General features: G+C 44.2%; 1 protein-coding gene across 1 annotated transcript in view; it reads left to right on the top strand.

Annotated features, from left to right (window-relative positions):
- LRRC74B (leucine rich repeat containing 74B) overlaps positions 1-20,027 on the top strand; it is a 77,751-nt gene that overhangs the window by 31,795 nt on the left and 25,929 nt on the right. Inside the window, exons 6-7 of the mRNA XM_033956647.1 lie at positions 5,002-5,111; positions 8,450-8,565. Of these exons, the coding sequence (XP_033812538.1) occupies positions 5,002-5,111; positions 8,450-8,565 (226 nt within the window). The remainder of the gene's footprint in view (positions 1-5,001; positions 5,112-8,449; positions 8,566-20,027) is intronic.

A 20,027-nucleotide genomic window follows, 5' to 3' on the forward strand; every position in this document is an offset into this window, starting at 1 on the left:
CCCATCTTTCCCCCTGTCTACTGCTCTTACTGCCCTGCTGCTACAGCTGCTAAACCCGACAGGAAGTCTTCTTTCCGACGTCAATTCTGACGTCGGAGAGGACGTTCTGGGCCAGCCAGGCAGCGATTGGCTGGCCCAGTACGTCCTCTCTGATGTCACCTTAATCTAGGCCCAGTATTTATTCAACTAGGAGTGACTTGCAATGTTTTTCCTTTCCAGAAGGGCAGTGAGGTAAGCATTTTTTCCAGGTTTTGAAAAGCTTTCCTTTGTGCAGGAGGGCATCCACGCATGCGCAGATATGATGTGATGACATCATTGTGTCTCATCTGCACATGCATGAATGTGCTGCCTGACGAGAACATGCAGCGGGGACGGGGCTGAGGCAGGCTTGGGGCGGGGATGGGTGGGACTGGGCCAGCCTGGGGGGTTGGTCTAGGGGGGGTCTGGATTTTCCAGATGGAAAATCTGGTAACCCTACAGTAAGGTAATGCACGTTCAGTGAAGAGGTCATACATAGTGTAGTTAGTGACCTTAGTAGTTCCGGAAGAATCCTAGCCCAGTACTACATTAATATGATGGAATTTTTTAATTCAGTTCCACAATCACATGGTGCAGAGCGATGTGGCAGGTACTCTAGGGCAGAGTTTGGGAACATCCAGTATTCAAGGGATATATATTAGTGGGTTTTCGGAACATCCCTAATGAATATGCATGTGAGACATTTCCATTAGTATACAAAAAAGACAGAAACACCCACTACACATATAAGTTGAAAAACAACCACTAAAGTGAGGTAAAAACCAATGATGTCATTGCATGCTGCTGACCAGGATCATTTAATCTATCTAAAAGGAGGAAAAAAGACCCCAGAATCCCCTCAATGGCAGAATATGAAATGGGGTCATTTTATTCATAGGTCAAAACAACCTCCTTGCACTTCATATCTGATACATTTACAAACATACTTAGAACAGCAAAACTTCTCTGAAAATCTCAATCCCAACGGGGCCCCATTTCATGGTCTGCTTCATTAGGGGATCAACAAGAAAACACTATCAAGCATAAGGAAGTTCTTCTTCACCTAGAGAGTGGTAGAAAACTGGAACGCTCTCCCGGAAGCTGTCGTAGGGGAAAACACCCTCCAGGGATTCAAGACAAAGTTGGACAAGTTCCTGCTCAACTGGAAAGTACGCAGGTGAGGCTGGGTTCATTTAGACTACTTGTCTTTGACCTAGGGACCGCCGCGTGAGCGGACTGCTGGGCACGATGGACCACTGGTCTGGCCCAGAAGCGGCAATTCTTATGTTCTTATCCTCAACCTGATATATCAAATATACACAATCAGCAAAATTTTTTTTAAAATAACTTGTTTATGTGAGCAAATATATAGTTACCAAAAATAAATACTAACCATCTCTGATCCAAATAATCACTAGAACCTTACTCTGCTCTGACTCCTTATGGCTTAAATCGGCTCTGCCTTACTCATCTCATACTTTGAGGTCGCTGACGCTGCTTTGGCCTATCCTGACCTTCAACATCATATGGAACTAACCTATCACATCAAAAGCCTCCAACAAGCTACATCGATGACCTCTTTCTCGCTCATATTCTTCATGAAGAGACTGTGCTTCAGTTGTTGACCTCTGGCGTGGAGGTGATCTTTTCTCTGGTGGTGTTGGGCTGCTACTCTTACATTCTTGTAGGTTTAACTTCTTCTTCTACCTCAGTCTCGCTCCATCTGCCTATTCTGGGTAACTGTTATTTATTGACACCCCCCCCTGAGAAGTCCCTCTTTTCCTTTCTCACTGACTTTTTCTCCTGACTTTCCTTCTTTCTTGAACTCTTCCCTCATTCTTGGAGACTTAAACATTCATGCTAATGATGCCAATGACTCTTATGCCTCTACGTTTCTTACTTTAACCTCCTCCACCTCATTCCATTTCCAGCCACACTCCAACACCCCTATATGGCCACTGCCATGATGACCTTATCTTTTCTCGAACTGCTCACTCTAATTTCTGCACCTCAGTTCTTCCCCTCGCTGACCATCATCTTTCACACTTAATCATTCCTTTTTCTCATCCAATCACTAACAACACATTTAGGAATCTTCACACGATCGATCCTTGTTCTCTCTCCATCACTGGTTCATTTTTCCTGTCATCCGTTATGTTATCTAAGTCTATCAGTGAGGCTCTCTCATCCTACATATAATTCTATTTTTCCCTCTGCTCTGGACCCTTTTACTGCTCCTATTCCATGTTCTGTAGGGTGCACCAAACCCCAGTCATGGCTGACCTCCAGAATCTGCTAAAATCACATTTCAGGTTCCTGTGACCTTCTTCTAATCTATTATATGGATTTAACAAACTCTCTTGCCTCCAACCCTCACCATCTCTTTGCAGCACTGAACCCCCCCCCCCTCAAAACTCCTTCACCTCCAGCCATCCTTCCCTTTCACTTTCTGCCAACTACGGGTGACTATTTCTATGACAAGGTTTAGAAAGCTAATCTTGAGTTCTCTGCCAGATCACCCCAATCTCCTCTTCCCACACTCCATTCTTTCAACTTCCTTGAATTTCTTCCTTTTCTAAGGTCACTGAAGAGGAAACTGAACATCTTTTCTCCTCCTCCAAACTCTGATGCCACGCCACTTAACGTGCCATTCCACGAACAGCATGCAACTCCAAATAGATCACATCTGTGGGAAGAGCATGGCCATGGCTTATAGATTACTATGAAATTCATGCAGTGCTGGCTCAGTTAAGTGTAGCAACTTAGCTTGTCATTGACATGGCATAAGTAGTTGCATTTAACTATTGGTCACTGTATCTTAGTATTCTTTATGGGTTAGGTGTGCCCTGATGATGTTAGATAATTCGCACTATATTTGGGTGTGACTTTCAAAAATTGTCACTTTGAAGAGCAGGCGTCTCAGTGGGACTTCAGGAGCGTGTCTCCTTTTCCGCCTGACTCAGTACAGTTGTACTCGTATGGATTCAGGGTCTGCACAATTACCCATAATGCTATTTATTTTTTCAGTTATTGTAAACTGTATTATCCTTGTGTAAAAGGTAGCACAAATTATATCACAATGATAGAGTAGATCAATTTGGATGGGGTGTGCTATATGTTAAAGAGGGAGTTGAATCAATCAAAAGAAGTATTCTGCTTGACATAGATAGCAGAGTGGAAGCCATATGGATAGAAATTCCATGTGTGAAGGGAAGGAATATAAAGGTAGGGTTATACTACCATCCCCTGGGACAGAATGAACAATCAGATGAAGAAATGTGTTGAAAGATTAGGAAAACTGGAGAATTGGGCAACAGTATAATAACTGGTGATTTCAATTCCCTCAACACTGACTGGATACATTTGCAGATGACACAAAACTATTCAAAATTGTCAAAACAAAAGAGGACTGTGAAAAATTGCAGGAAGACCTTAGAAAATGGTCTCTAAATAGCAGATGAAATTGAATGTGGGCAAATACAAAGTGATAAACATCGAGAAGAATAACCCAAATCATAGTTAACAGATACTAGGGTCCACCTTCGGAGATCAACGCCAAAGAAAAAAGCTGGGTGTCATTGTAGACAATACGCCGATACCTTCCGCCCAATGTGCAAATAAGATGCTAGGAATTATTAGGAGAGGCATGAGAATATTATAATGCCTCTGTAACGCTCCATGGATCCTATCCTATCTCCTAATGTTATGTGCATTAAGACCGTTGTAGCCGTTTGATTGCTGCTGTGTGCTCCTGAAAATGAACTACGGTAGCTGGGAAGGAACTTGATCTTGTGGGATATGCTTGACTTAGATGAGATGTGACTGTATGAGGGAGGGAGAGAAAAGGAATTCCTGGAGGCTGTGAATGTTAATAAGCAGTATGATTTTCTTATGAAAGCTGGAAGATTCAATATGCTGCCTTGTGATGGAAGATTCTAGAAAGAAGGTTACTTGCATCTCTTGCCTTTATTCAAAAATGTTTATGGTGCAAATTCTGTAATAAAAGGGGTCAGACACATAAAATAAGAAATTAGAATACGGGTAGTTTGGCCGAGGTATCAGAGCAGCCTGGTGATGTAATAGCAGTTTCTTATGTGCAGTTATGATGGAGACAAAAATCACTTTGTAGAGAATATAGAGGCATTGAATGGCTCTTCTTAGATCCCTGAAGCTGGGCTTAGAAGTATCGAGAGATATAGAAACATAGAAACATAGAAACAAACGGCAGATAAGGGCCCACGGCCCATCTAGTCTGCCCACCTTAATGTCCCTCCCCTACCTTTGCCCTGTGAATAGATCCCATGTGCCGATCCCATTTGGCCTTAAAATCAGGCACGCTGCTGGCCTCAATCACCTGTAGTGGAAGACTATTCCAGCGATCAACCACTCTTTCAGTGAAAAAGAATTTCCTGGTGTCACCTCGTAGTTTCCCGCCCCTGATTTTCAATGGATGCCCTCTTGTTGTCGTGGGACCCTTGAAAAAGAAGATATCTTCCTCCGCCTCGATGCGGCCCGTAAGATACTTGAACGTCTCGATCATGTCCCCCCTCTCTCTGTGCTCCTCGAGCGAGTATAGCTGTAATTTGTCAAGCCGTTTTTCGTATGGTAGATCCTTGAGTCCCGAGACTATCAAGTAGGGTTACCAGATTTTCTGTTTGGAAAATCCAGACCCCTAGATCTGCCCCCAGGCCTGCTCAGTTCCACCCGTCCCCATCCCGTTACCACCCTAGCCTTGCCCCCCCACTGCCTGCTCTTGTCAGGCAGGAGGGCATCCACGCTTGCGCGTATGCCCTCCTGCCCAACAGCGATTTGATAGAAGCTTTTCAAAACCTGGGCAAAGTGCCAGGTTTTGAAAAGCCGTCTGGTAACCCTAATATCAAGAGTCTTACGATTCCCGTTCTTGATGGGTAATCACTAGTACAGGTAACACTCAATATGCAAACCTGTATAAATAATTTATCCTCTAACTGAAATTCTCTTCAGGTGAGATTATTGGACCTGCAATTGCAGAAAATCTTAAAATAACAAAATTAAATCTGAGCTGGAATGCTTTTCGTGGAAAAGGAGCTGTCTACATTGCCAAAGGCTTGATGGTAAGTCTCTATTTAATTATTTAAAAAGCTTAAATGCCACCTTCCCAATCTGAAAGGAAGTTCCAACCTTTGTACATTCAATCAAACCCCCCACCCCCCCGAGATTAAATAAAAAATGAAACCATAAAGCCATAAAAACTTGATTATTGCTTGCCTTAGGCACAAGGGCCATTACAGAAGTTGTGGAAATCACCAGTACTTGATGGGCAATCTTTGTACTTTTTCTCCAAAACCCTCGTTTCTCCTGCAATCTAGAAGGAAGTTTTCAAAGCCACTTTTCTTCCCAAATGGTGATTTATTTGAAGTAAATTCATGCTGCTTGGAACTTGCTCCTCCACCCATCTAAAAGTATGTGCAGGGTTCCAGAGTACCTGAGTGTAAAATCCGCTTAGATAACCTTGATAGGCAGTATATAAAATCCTAATAAACTTGAAACTTGAACATACTTTTTTTTTAACTGGGTCAAAAGAGGAATTCCTGGGGTCAATGATTTTTACGGTGCTGATGCTGTGGACAGAATTAGAAAAAAAACCCAAAATCCAAAAAGCACCAAAAGGTTCCACAAAGGTAATGAAGCAGCAAAACAACAAAAAGATTGTGGAACAGAAGATCGGATGTACCAGTTTTATTTAGCCAAAACACAGCCCATGTTGGGTCATTTTTATTTGATTTCTATCCTGTGGGTCACTTGTGACTGTATACACCCTTTGTGGATTGTTTTTAAGTTATTTAGACGCTTATTAAACCACAAACTGGTGCATCCGATCTTCTGTTCCACAATCTTTTTTGTGGACAGAATTGGACCTGTGTATTTAAAGCCAAGCCTGGCTGCTGGAAGTTAACTGGTTGGAAGCTGATATTCAGACCAGGACCCAAAGAATATTAGGGCAGCCTTCTTCCTGCCCTACCTCCATCCAGGATTTTCCTAGTTAGAAGACTGAAAGTTGCCGCTAATTGGGTAAATCCTGGCTTTACCTAGACAGTACTTTGGCTGTCTCCCCAGATTTTCAGCGGCACTGTCTGATTAAGGGAGTCTAGCTTTGGAGAAATACCCTGGTCTGTACAAGAAAGAGTAAGGGGGTTGGGACTTGATAGAGTGCTTTTTCTCTGTGCTTGCAATCAAAGTGCTTTACAAATTTTAGACAGGTCCTTATTTTGTCTTTGGAGCAATGAAGTGTTAAGTGACTTGCTCAGAGCCACAAGGAGCTGCAGATTGTCTTAAGCTATAACTGGACATGTGGCCCCACCCACAGCCTACCCCAGCCCCGCCCCTCAAACCCTCTTCTCCTCTCTCCTCAAACTTGGAGCCATATCTGGAAGGTCTCCGAGCATGCGTCACACCAGCTCAAGCTTGGAGACCCTCCATATGTGGCCTCGAATTTGAAACCCTGGATGAACTGCTGCTTTTAAAAAAAGAGGACATGTCTGGGCAAAATAGCAACCTTACTGCAGTGGGAATCAAACTCACAACCTCATGGTGTGGAGGCCACTCCTCCACTCTGTCTTTAATCTGGCCTAAGGCTCTGCTCAACCCAGAGGAGTTTTGTGTCAGTTTTGTTGTTTCTGCAAACATAGCTCTGTAAGTAAGTAGCCAAGGCTCCCTGGCAGTCCCAGTCTGCTCTTAATTGCTTTTTAATGGATACAGAATACTCTTACTTCCTCCAACCCCTTCCATTGGTTTTCTTGTCATTGTGGTAGAATCATTTTGGTATCCATCCTGGTCACTCTCACACAGTGACTGATGTCCTAGGCCCACCCATCCAGTAGCAGCTCATCTACATGTAGCTCATGGGGATCCCCAAGCTCCACCAGCTAAAAACTCCCAAAATCTCTCCTCTTAGATATCTGATCTTCGCTGGCAGTTCGCAGTGTGACTGATACCCGCTGCTCGCACCGGCCCCACAGCCTTCCTTCTGACATACTCTGCCCATGCAGAATGGGAAGTTACGTTAGAAGTAGGCTGTGAGACCGGTACGAGCAGAGTGCATTGATTATGCTTCTCGCTGCCGGCAAAGATCAGCTCTCTAAAAGATATGCTGCAATGGTCTTGAAACACCAGAGTGCCAGGGAGGGGGGCTCGCTTGGGCAGGATAGGGAGACTGCCCACCTGACTTGGGTCCAAGCCCTTCCAAAATTGGGTGTCTGGCTAAGCCCTGGTGTTATGTTCAGTTACAATATGACAATCAGCCTTAATTCTTGGAAATCCCTACTTCCTGGGATGATCCCTGCTACCTGCACTCTGCTCTATGCTTTTTCCATTTCCTTGACCTGCTTGCTAAACTCTTCTTGTTGCAAGTATCTGGAGAATGATATAGCCTTCAATCCATAACCCTGCCCACAAAACCAGCCAGCAGATTAACCGTTTCCCTTAAATAATAATAATAATAATAACAAAAGAATTAAATAATTAATTTTGTCCCATGGAACGGTAGTATATCCATGACATCCTGTTTGTCTGTCTTGTCTGTTTAGATTGTAAGCTCTTTCGAGCAGGGACCATATCCTTCATGTCTCTGTACAGCGCTGCTTAAATCTTGTAGCACTCTAGAAATAATTAATAGTAGCAGTAATAGTAGTGTATGCTGTCTCCGCCAATTGGATGGCATCTGATTGAAGAACGGGATTAGTTTATATAAGATTACTTCTTTCTTATAAGAATTTCCAAAAGGAGTGTTGTCGTTTCCAGAACCTGTTATGGAAAAAATACAGAGGCCCAAAAACAAAAGATAAAGAACCCCTTTTACAAAGCCATGGTAGCCATTCTCCCATGGAAAGTCCACTGAAGCATTTGCCTCGGGGGAATCACTTCTGTGGCTTTGTAAAAGATGCCTACAACCGGAAGTAGAAGCTTCAGACATGCCTTCAGCTCCTTGGGTTGGCAGTTCCCTCCGAACGCAAAACATTCTCTCAACTCAACTGTCTCAACTGTCTCAACTGTCTCAACTGTCTCAACTGAGACAGAATCAAAAAGCCCAAGAACTCCTCTCCATACTTACTAACTGCAATATGGAATGGACTCCCTCCTCAAATTAGATGGTGTTTATTTCTTCAGATCTTTCGCAAAACCTTAAAACCACTATGTTTCATCGTGTTTTAGGCTATAGCTCCAATGAATGTTAATGGATCTTTCTTTATGATCTAATTATGCAAACCGAATCAAGCTCCTATTTTTAGGAGATGATTCAGTATATAAGACTAAAAATTAGATTAGATTAGTATGTACCATTAGATCACAAGCTAATCTTGTTAGTTGGAAGATATCCTCCATGTTAGTGGCCCACACACAAGTGGATGACTGCTTTATAAGGTGCTCTCTCAGTGTTTACTTTTCACTGTAGGCCAACATCTTCCTGCAATTCCTGGATCTCTCCTACAATGGTTTTGGCAATGAAGGAGCGGCAATGCTGGGAGAAGCTCTGAAAATCAATAATGTACTTGAGGAACTGAACATCAGGTGAGAAACCAGGACATCTGCATTCCATCTTGAGATGTCTAGCAGTTAGGATCTGCGGCCTGCCTTACAGTCTCTCTCTATTCCCTGATGTCATTCCATTCCCTCTTGCTGCCTTCTCACATCTCCTACGACCTCCTCCTTGCTTTTCACCACCTCTTTTCACTCTCCTTTTTGTTTCCATGTCTCCTTATCTGGACTTCCTTTTCTCTTATTGCTTACAAAGTCTGGGCTTTTGGAACAGCTCCTGGTGGGTCTATAAATGATAGGATATATATTAAAAAACAAACCAAAACCACGGCAGCCTAATGAGGTTTTTGAATTACTGTACTGTTATTTTCCCTGATAGCATCCTCCTGTCCCTTTAAACTTTTGCCTCACTTCCATTTGCCCCTCTGTGTTCCTTTGACCTGCTCTTACTTAAGCAGCCATTGCACTGATTTATTTCTTTTAATTTATGTCAAAGTAATTGTAGTCTGCATAATCCAGTTGTTTTTGGTGGATACCATTTAAAAACACCCATAATACTGTAAAATCTTAAAGAATACAAAGACTAATACAACTCAAAAATGCTCATTATTTATACACTGCATTATAGACAGAAAATCTCACCAGTCGGCATCCCCTTCATTCAATGAAAATGTCATTGTCTTATGCCTCAAGAAATAGCACATTTTTAAATTCACTTTCACACTTAAAGCTTGAAGCAATGTTTTGCCCTCAAACTGCATCAGGGGTACTTGCTAAGACACAATTAAAAACAGATATGAACAAGCAATAAGACATAAAGGACTGGATTCTATAAATGGCCACCGATCGTGTATTAATCACACAGCAACCCCATTTAGAGAATTGCAGCTTTGTGAAAGATAGGCACCGGAAATGTAGACAGCACCTACCTTTCAGGTGAATCACGGCTATGGAGGTGCTTTATGACGCCTAACGCCCCTTCCAGCACTAGATATCTTCCCTTTTGAGTGGAAGCAAGCAGACTTCAACTCCTCCATTACCTTTAGGCTATGGTATCTTCTAGAAGGGGAAGAAAGACCTGTTACAGCCCAGGCTACTGTCTAAGAAATCTAAGAAAAGAAGGCTGTCTTCTTGAATGGATCAGTTCCAAAAGGGGAAGAAGGACTTTGAAGAATTACTCACCCCAAGGTTGTTAAGGCTTTTCCTACATAAGGCTCATCATTCGCAGCATGCACCCCTGTAGGCAGGAGGGAGTGAGCTTTCCTCTTGCTGATCTGTCATCGGCAGGTACTGGGGGGGTCCAAGGATGAGGGAACATAAGAACATAAAAATTGCCGCTGCTGGGTCACGGGGTGGCCGTTAGGTCAAAGACCAGTGCTCTATTTGAGTCTAGCCTTACTTGCCTATGTTCTGTTCCAGTAGGAACTTATCCAACCTTATCTTGAATCCGTTAAGGGTGCTTTCCCCTATAACAGCCTCCGGAAGAGCATTCCAGATTTCTACCACTCTCTGGGTGAAGAAACGCTTCCTTACGTTTGTAAAGAATCTTTTCCCTTCTAACTTTAGCAAGTGCCCTCTCGTTCTCTTCACCTTGGAGAGGGTGAACAGTTTCTCTTTCTCTACTAAGTCAATTCCCTTCAATATCTTGAATGTTTCGACCATGTCCCCTCTCAGTCTTCTCTTTTCAAGGGAGAAGAGGCCCAGTTTCTCTAGCCTCTCGTTGTACGGCCAGTCCCTTAACCATTTTTGTCGCTCTTCTCTGGACCCTTTCCAGTAGTACTATGTCCTTTTTCATGTACGGTGACCAGTGTTGGACACAGTATTCCAGGTGGGGGCATACCATGGCCCAGTATAACGGGAGGGATGTAAAGAGCCTTAGCCTATAGGGAGAGGAGGAGATAGTGGATGCTACGGATGGGCAGACTGGATGGTCCATTTGGCCTTTATCTGCCATCATGTTTCTATGTTTCATTCTTTTCTCCTGGACTTTTGGTTTGTTTTTAATCTTATATATCCTGCATCACAGAGGAGGAAATTGTCTGAAATAGGCCATAGATGGGAAGGGGGTGAGGTGAGAAACAGAAGAGATGTGACATGTCATCATCAGTTCTTCAGAGAAGCAGCAGTGTTAAGTGCACTTGCAGCTCTCCTGCAGAAAACCACATAGAAAGTGCTAGTTATTGGGCCAGTGCACAGCTTCCATTGGGTATCCATTAAACAATTAACATACTTTTAATTCTACTTTTTAGATAGCTGCTTTTGTGGATGATATTCTAGTCCATTTAACAAATCTCAGGTTATCTTTACATATTTTATTGGAAAGTTTCATTGAATATGAAGATTTTTCTGGATTTAAATTAAATATGGATAAATCGGAAGCTATAGCAGCAAATGATAATTTACATAGACAATGCGGTCCTGATTTTCCATTATGCTGGATGGAGGGTGAATTCAAATACTTAGGTAGATCCTAAATTATTATTTAAAATCAATATTCCTGCTTTATTATCTCACACAACAACAATGGCAGAATTTGCCTTTATCCTTGGGTGGTCGAATAGCTCTATTTAAAATGATACTTTTTCCTAAGTGGTTATACACTCTTCAGATACTTCCTTTGGAAATAACTAATAGTGATTGGCGGAAACTGCGAACAATGCTTCCTAAATTTTGTTGGGCTGGGAAAAAACACAAAATTATCTTTTGATATTTTATTGGGATCGGGGAAGATAGGTGGATTGGGACTTCCTGATCTTCGTATTTATGGTTGGGCTTGTTTATTAAGAAATATTAGAGATTGGGTTATTGAGGATGATTTATTTACTCCATTATTGTATGAACAAGCCTTTTTTCATCCTTATCAATTATCATTCTTACTTCATGTACCCAAGTCAAGATTATCAGGTCATTTACGATGTAATTCTATTTTAAATCCTCTGAGGTTAGTATGGGGTAAATTGTTGAAGTTATGGGCTTATAATCCATGTGTAATCCTTGTGCCCTGACTCCACCAGGACCGCCCATAAATTAAAACTATCCTTCCCCTCCCTACATGGTATTCTCCACGCAGGTAAACTGGGAAAATCGCTTCTATTCAAAATCACAGGTCTCTGGAATGACCTTACTATCCCACTGCGGAACCTGAGCTCCCTCCATTTATTCCGCAAACAACTAAAAACCTGGCTCTTCTCTAACATGTAATTTCTTTTTTCCCTTACTTTTCCACTCGATTTATAAACTTATGTAAACCTTTTCCTACCCTTTCTCATTTTTAAGTTCTTGTAAACCGTGCCGAGCTCTACTTCCGTGGAGATGATGCGGTATATAAACTTAAGGTTTAGTTTAGTTTAGTTTAGTAACTGATCTTTTACCGATTCAAGGTAATGGTGATTTTACCCCTTGTATGTCTTCTGGAATTTTTTGTAATTGGGGGACAAAGGGTATTCATTATATAGCACAGGTTTTGGATGAGACTGGGAAGATTAGGAGATTTCCAGACCTTTCTCTAATAGTAGGAGGTGGTCCTGTGTCATTATATGGTTATATGCAATTGGCAAATTATGAGAGTCAAAGAGATCTGGTCTTTCCTGTGGACTTCGTGATAGACTTTTTAATTTTTTCAATGAATGTGAGGATTTACCAATTTCAGTATCTCTGTTGCATAAATGGTGGTGGAATCTTCTTCCAAGTCACACATATGATAAACTATTACAAAATTGGAGTGAGGAGTTAGGGATTCAGATATCGCTTATTGATTTTAGTCAAGCAATTCATCATTTACCTAAAATAATTACAGGTTTTGTATGGAAGTAATGTACAAATACGAGCTTTTCATGCAGGATTGGTAAATTATCCAAAATGTATTAAATGTGAGAGAGATCTCAATACGTTATCTCATGCCTTTTGGCAATGTCCTTTAAGTCTTTCTGGTCTGCCATCCTATCTTATTTGGGTTCAGTGGTGGGATCTCCAAGGGGAGTGCTGTTTGGTAAGGCAGCTGCCTGTGGGGTACATGGTCAAGGAAGATGCCTTTTATTTCAGAAAGCTTGTATGGTGGGTCATAAATGTATTATGCAATATTGGTTGCAAACAGAACCTCCTAGTTTTTGGCATTGGAGGAACCAATTACGTCTTGTATTTTTATTTGAAGTTTGGGAGGTTCATCATTCTCCTAAACAAACTTGTCTCTGTATGAAAATTTCAGACCCCTATATTAAAAAGCTTTCACCTAGAGCATAAATGTTTATTTCCTTTATTCCTTCAATAAAAATGTTAAAATGTAAACAATTAACTTATAAGTTACTGCCACATTAAAAACACAGCAGTAATCTGTAGCTGATTTCAAAATGTCATCAGTAGTCTAGCACACCCCCCCTCCTTCCCTGACCACATGCTCCTAAAAATAAAAAAAATCCCTGGGCCTAGCATTCCAAATGATGTAAGCAGGCAGGAAGGCTGACCTCTAGTGGAAAAGCTCACAGCAGGTATTTCATCAGATGGAGCCACTAGGGGCAGCAGCTTGTAGGAATCACAGCAGACATTTTATTGAATGGAGTCACTAGGGGCAGCAGCTAGGATCACAGCAGGTGTTTCATCAGATGGAGCCACTAGGGGCAGCAGCTAGCAGAGATCACAGCAGGTGTTTCATCAGATGGAGCCACTAGGGGCAGCAGCTAGCAGGTATCACAGCAGATATTTTATCGGATGGAGCCACTATGGGCAGCAGCTAGAAGGGATCACAGCAGGTATTTTATTAGACAGAGCCACTAGGGGCAGCATTTTACAAGGATCACAGATGGAGAAATGAGGGGCAGCAGCTAGCAGGGATTGCTCTTGCCTGGACTATCACAGTAGACCACCCAAGATGTACATAAGGTAATTTCAGGAGGGGTGCTCTGATCTCTATTTGAGAGAGTCTAGGAGGGAGTATGATATCTTTGGAGGTGTAGGAGAGGTGGCCTGATCTTGGGGGTCATGAAGGATTGGAATCAGTATGGAGGGGGGGCAAGTGCCAGTATTCAACCTGGTCCCACATAAGTCTCTTATTAGACTACCAGGGATTGGGGCCAATGCAGAAAGGGGTGATCAGAGCCCATTGTGTCTGTTGCCTCATTGTATTTTGTGTATCTTTGTATTTTGTACTTTGTATAATTAGGGGTGGGGGTGGGTAATTATTATGACACTAGTCTTTAAGCCCGTTACATTAACGGGTGCTAGAATAGATGTGTGTTTCTTTCTCTCTGTCTCTCTTTCCTCAGCTGTCCACCATCACCCCTTGCCTGTTCCACCTGTCCAGCAGTAGGCCTTCTCCCTTCCTTTTACCTCCCCCAGTCCAGCAGCACTCCTTACTTTCTCCCTTTGACCCTCTTCCCTGCTCCCCCTGCCCAGCAGCACTCCTTACTTTCTCCCCCTGACCCTCTTCCCTGCTCCCCCTGTCCAGCAGCACTCCTTACCTGCTCCCCCTGTCCAGCATGCGGCTCCTCTTCTTTAAAACAGCCTACCGGCTGTAATGAACCTCACAGGCTGCTCTGCACCTCAGTAGCACATTTCCTGTGACACGATACCGTGCGTGCATCAGAAGGAACGTGCTATCGAGGTGCACAGCGGCCTGCGAGGTTTGCTACAGCCAGCGATCAGAGATGGAGCAGCAGCGGTTGGTGAATGAGGGCGGGAGGGGGGAGTTGCCAGCGAGTCCCCTGCCTCCATGTTTTCCCTGCCTCTGTGTTTGAAAATCGAATTCTGCACGGAAGCACACCTCACGGAGGCAGGAAACATAAAACCCTAAGTTCGCATGCGCGCTTAGGGTTTTATTATAGAGGATTATTATTCTTTCCCATACACATATATACCAATCCCCATACCCCTTCCACAATCCCACCCAGCCAACCACACCTCCACCACATACGCACATCTACCCACCCCACACTCACCTACACACATCTTTTCACACCCAACCACAAATATATGTAGGTCTTATGTAAAATGTGACCTATTTTCTAACAAATCTCCATGAAAGAAGGGTTTAGACACCAAGAGAAACAACTTCTATCCTGTTCAAATTAGAATTCATCTTGCTTAAAATAAATGTCATTCTTTAGTTCAACAGAAAAGGAAATTGTGGGGTAGTAGATAGACTATTTATAGAGAAAAAAAAGATTTGTTCTCCCAAGCTGACAGTTTTATATTACTTAACAAATATAAGTGACTCCCCCCCCTGAGACGCGCCATACTGAAAGCTCCGGGGAAGCTGTCCTCCTTTCCCTCGGTGCCGCTGTTGCGCTGGGGGGGTGGGGGCGTCTGCTTCCGTCTCCTGCGTTCTCAGTGCTCCCTTCTGGAAGCAGCGACTCTGACCTTGCATGAAACCTCCTCAGCGGATCCCAGTTGTTTAAAGTAGCATGCCCTTCCCGCCGAGAGCTCGCGTGTGCAGCACTCTACACACGCTGCTTCGGGGCCTTCTACTGCCCTGATTTACTCTGGCACATCCCTGATGACATCATCAGAGACACGGCAGAGCAAATCAGGGCAGTAGAAGGCCCCGAAGCAGCGTGTGTAGAGTGCTGCACACACTGCTTGAATCGGCGTTTGGAGTCGGGCCCGCAAAGAAAGTAGCAGCTGGAGTTTTTTTTTGGCGCTTCCCTTCCCGCCCCTTGAGGTGTCGCCGCTGCTCCTCTCGATCCCCCGCCAGCGTCGGAAGCCTTCTCCGACGCTGGTGCGGCTCGTGAGAGGAGCCGACAGGAGAACAGGATGTCCAGCGCTGGGGTCCAGTCCTTCCGGCGAGTGTAGGTAAGTGCTGGGGATCTCGCATGCGCACTCCTGCAGCCACAGACCTACTGATCACGGAAACATGCCGATAGGAGTGCGCATGCGCAGCTAGCTTTTTATTATATAGGATTATCTATGTTTATTTTACTATGTTTTTATGGATGGATTTACCTTTATATGGTCTTTACCTTTCTAAACCACCTAGAAGTCTGATTATTTATTCATTCAAATTTTTAGCCCTTCCTTCCAAAGGAACCCAGAACGGGTTACAAAGTACATCCATAATAATCGAGACAGGACAGAGATGACATAATTTACATAAATTACAATATAGACATGACAATAAAACATATGCACTAAGTAGCATCTGGTGAGATTAGGTGGCGTAGGTGCTTTGACTGAGTGACATTTCTGGGTGAATGACTTTAAGGCGCTGGGTTTGTAAAGAGGAAGGTTTTCATGGCCTTCCTGAGGTTCCAGAGTCCATCTAGAAACATAGAAACATAGAAATAGAGGGCAAATAAGGGCCACGGCCCATCTAGTCTGCCCACCCCAATGACCCTCCCCTACCTTTCTCTGTGAATAGATCCCACGTGTCTATCCCATTTGGCCTTAAAATCAGGCACGCTGCTGGCCTCAATAACCTGAAGTGGAAGACTATTCCAGCGATCAACCACCCTTTCAGTGAAAAAGAATTTCCTGGTGTCCCTGTGCAGTTTCCCGCCCCTGATTTTCCACGGATGCCCCCTTGTTGCCGCGGGACCCTTGAAAAAGAAGATATCTTCTTCCACCTCGATGCGGCCCGTGAGATACTTGAATGTCTCGATCATGTCACCCCTCTCTCTGTGTTCCTCGAGTGAGTACAACTGCAACTTATCCAGCCGTTCCTCGTACGGGAGATCCTTGAGTCCCGAGACCATCCGGGTGGCCATTCTCTGGACCGACTCCAGTCTCAGCACATCCTTACGGTAATGCGGCCTCCAGAATTGCACACAGTATTCCAGGTGGGGCCTCACCATGGATCTATACAATGGCATAATGACTTCAGGCTTAAGGCTGACAAAACTCCTGCGTATGCAACCTATGATTTGCCTTGCCTTGGATGAAGCTTGCTCCACTTGATTGGCAGTCTTCATGTTCTCACTGACGATCACCCCTAAGTCTCGTTCTGCTTCAGTTCTTGTTAGGATCTCGCCATTAAGGGTGTAAGTCTTGAATGGATTTTGGCTGCCCAGGTGCATGACTTTGCATTTTTTGGCATTGAAGCTGAGTTGCCAGGACCTAGACCAGCGCTCCAGTAGGAGTAGGTCGTGCATCATGTTGTCGGACATTAAATTTATGTCTGATGTGCTTTTGCCCACTACATTGCTTAGTTTGGCATCATCGGCGAATAATGTTATTTTACCTTCTGCCAAGTCTCTTATAAAGATGTTGAATAGGATCGGGCCCAGGACCGAGCCCTGCGGCACTCCACTGATTACCTCCGTCACCACTACCCTCTGAAGCGTACCTCCAAGCCAGTTCCCAACCCATTTCGTCAATGTGTCGCCCAATCCTATAGAACTCATCTTGCTCAGCAACCTGCGGTGTGGTACGCTATCGAATGCTTTACTGAAGTCCAGGTATACGATGTCCAGGGACTCCCCAACATCCAGCTTCCTCGTCACCCAGTCAAAGAAGCTGATCAGGTTGGATTGGCAGGATCTCCCCTTCGTAAATCCATGTTAACGGGGATCCCGTAGATTCTCCTCGTTCAGGATCGTATCCAATTGGCGTTTGATTAGAGTTTCCATTAGTTTGCACACTATCGATGTGAGACACATCGGTCTGTAGTTTGCTGTCTCCATCTTTGAGCCTTTCTTGTGGAGTGGAATGACGTTAGCCGTCTTCCAGTCCAATGGGACGTTACCCATACTAAGGGAGAGATTGAAGAGCGTGGATAGCGGTTCCGCCAAGACATCACAACTCCCTGAGCACCCTGGGGTGTAGGTTGTCAGGCCCCATTGCCTTGTTAACCTTAAGCTTTGACAGCTCGCAGTAGACACCGCTGGGTGTAAACTCGAAATTACTAAACGGGTCATCTGCGTCAACCCTTGTTTGTAGCTGAGGGCCGAGTCCTGGCGCCTCGTGGATGAAGTATTCATTTAACAGTTGGGCTTTTTCCGAGTCCGCTTCTACATAGTCTCCATCTGGTTTCCTAAAACGTACTATCCCACCTGAGTTCTTATTTCTGTCACTGATATACCTGAAGAAGGATTTATCTCCTTTCTGGATGTTCTTCGCTAGAGACTCCTCCATGTGGAATTTGGCCTCCCTAACTGCTGTTTTGATGGCTTTTGACTTGGCCAGATAGACTTCCCTAGAGTCCTGTTTCCCTGATTGTTTGTAAGAGATGAATGCTTTTTTCTTTTCCTTGATGAGGTCCGAAATCTCCGCAGAGAACCACTGTGGCTTATTGTTCCTTCGCCGTTTACTTACTGATTTAACATAGCGGTTTGTTGCTTCTTGTATGGTGGCTTTCAAAGTCGACCACATTTCTTCCACGTTATTGGTTTCTGCTTGGCTTTGTAGCGCCTGGTGAACGAAGTCTCCCATTTCTTTGAAGTTTGTGTCCTTGAATTTGAGGACCTTGGTCAGTGTGGTAGATTTAGTGAAACCTTTCCTGAGATTGAGCCATACCATGTTGTGGTCACTGGAGGCCAATGTGTCGCCCACCGAGACCTCTGTGACACTTTCTCCATTGGTAAGTATCAGGTCCAGTATTGCCTGATCCCTTGTCGGTTCCAACACCAGTTGCCTGAGGCTTGCTCCTTTCATAGAGTTTAATAGCTTCCTGCTGCTGCCGGAAGCAGAGGTAAGTGTAACCCAATCCACATCAGGCATGTTGAAGTCACCTAGCAATACTGTGTCCCAACGCAAGGTGATATTCTCTATATCTCCGATTAATTCCATATCTAAGTCATCCTGTTGTCTTGGAGGTCTGTATATTACGCCAAGATACAGGCATTTGTCCTTCCCTCTGGCCAAATTTACCCAAAGGGATTCCCCAGTGTAGTGGACATCTGTGATTCTGGTGACCTTAATGTCATCTTTAGTATATAATGCTACACCTCCTCCCATTTTGCCCTCCCTGTCCCGGTGAAGCAAGTTGTAACCCGGTATGACCATGTCCCACCCGTGGGAGTCCGTGAGCCAGGTCTCAGATATCGCCACCACATCCAGGTCGGCATTCCTCATTTCTGTTTCTAATTCCAGGATCTTGTTTCCCCAGACTGTGGACGTTTGCGTACATAGCCCTCCATGTTGTATGTTTGTTACGTTTCAGTGGGGATGTTCCCGCTTGAGCTACTTAGACACCTTTAGCATTATTCGCATGTTTTGTACTTTCCCTAGACCCAGAGTTACAATGTGCACCTATCCCAGATCTAACAGATGGGGGAATGGTGTGCCAAAGTCTGGGTATGAAATGTGAGTAGGAGCGTTTGCGGGCTGTTTCAGTTTTGAGGGAGTGGCCAGGATGTATGGTCAGTCGTTTTTCTCCTTGGGACCTCAGTGGTTGCTTTGGGAAGTAGATTTGTAGTTCAGTTTTCATGTAGTACGGAATTGTTTCATGGAAGGTTTTGAAAGCGAGGACCAGGGCCTTGAAGGTGCTGCCAGTGCTTGGAAGCTAATGCAGGTGTAACATGGTCTGGCGGTATAACAAATTTTAATAAAACTTGAAACTTGAATTATCCAATAGGGATTGGGGGGGGGGGATCTGTGGGCCCCTGGAGAGGGACAGTGGCTTTTTTTGCACCTTGAGGTTGCAGGATTGAATCCCAGGGCTGCTCCATGTGACCCTGGGTAAGTCACTCCATTGCTAGGGTTACCAGATTTTGCATCTGGAGAAAGAGGATGCAAGGCCCCACCCTGTTCTGCCCCCAACCCCAGCCCCACACAAACTCGTCTCTTTGGGCTCCAGACTCGACCCCAATTTCAACAGCTTTCCAAAACCCGAACAAAGTGCTAGGTTTTGAAAAGCCGTCCTGACGCCCAGCCAGTTCTCTAAAAAGAGGTCATGTCCAGGTAAATCCTATCCATTGCCCCAGGTTCAAAATAAGTACTTGTAAACCGCTTTGAATGCGTACAAGTGCTCTTTCCTTTCCCATTCCCTGATGCAAAGAATGAGCCAACACTGCCTCAGGTCTGGTGGGTAATATTCCTGTAGCCTATGTAACATTTATGTACCACATGAGCTAACTCCTGCGCTGACCCGCTTTTGCATCGTTCACTCACCTAATGTGTGCACCTACCATTCGTTAATCCCACACTGCTACCTTCTGAAGTTTTCTGCAGTGGCCTCTGGTAGTTGTCTTCAGCCAAAATTAAACTGACATTTCTGCTCGATTCAGTGCGTCTGCCCCAAGACATAATGTTGGAATGGAGAGGGGGAGGGGGGAGGGGGCTATGGCACTCCCACAAATGATGTATAACTTACTACTGCCTTCCATGCAGTGTCTGCTCACCTAATCCAATCTAATCTAAACCTTAGGTTTGTATACCGCATCATCTCTACATTCGTAAAGCTCGACACGGTTAACAAAAGTTATGGTAGAAAGGAACTCCAATGGAGGGAAGAGGCAAAATGAAGAGAAAATTTAGAGGACTAGAATAACCAGAGAGGGAGGAGGAGTTACATTTTTGAGAATAACCACGTTTTCAGATGTTTACGGAAGAGTTGGAGGGAGCTCAGA

Source organism: Geotrypetes seraphini, chromosome 8, assembly GCF_902459505.1.
Source record: "Geotrypetes seraphini chromosome 8, aGeoSer1.1, whole genome shotgun sequence".
In the NCBI taxonomy this organism is placed as follows: Eukaryota; Metazoa; Chordata; class Amphibia; order Gymnophiona; family Dermophiidae; genus Geotrypetes; species Geotrypetes seraphini.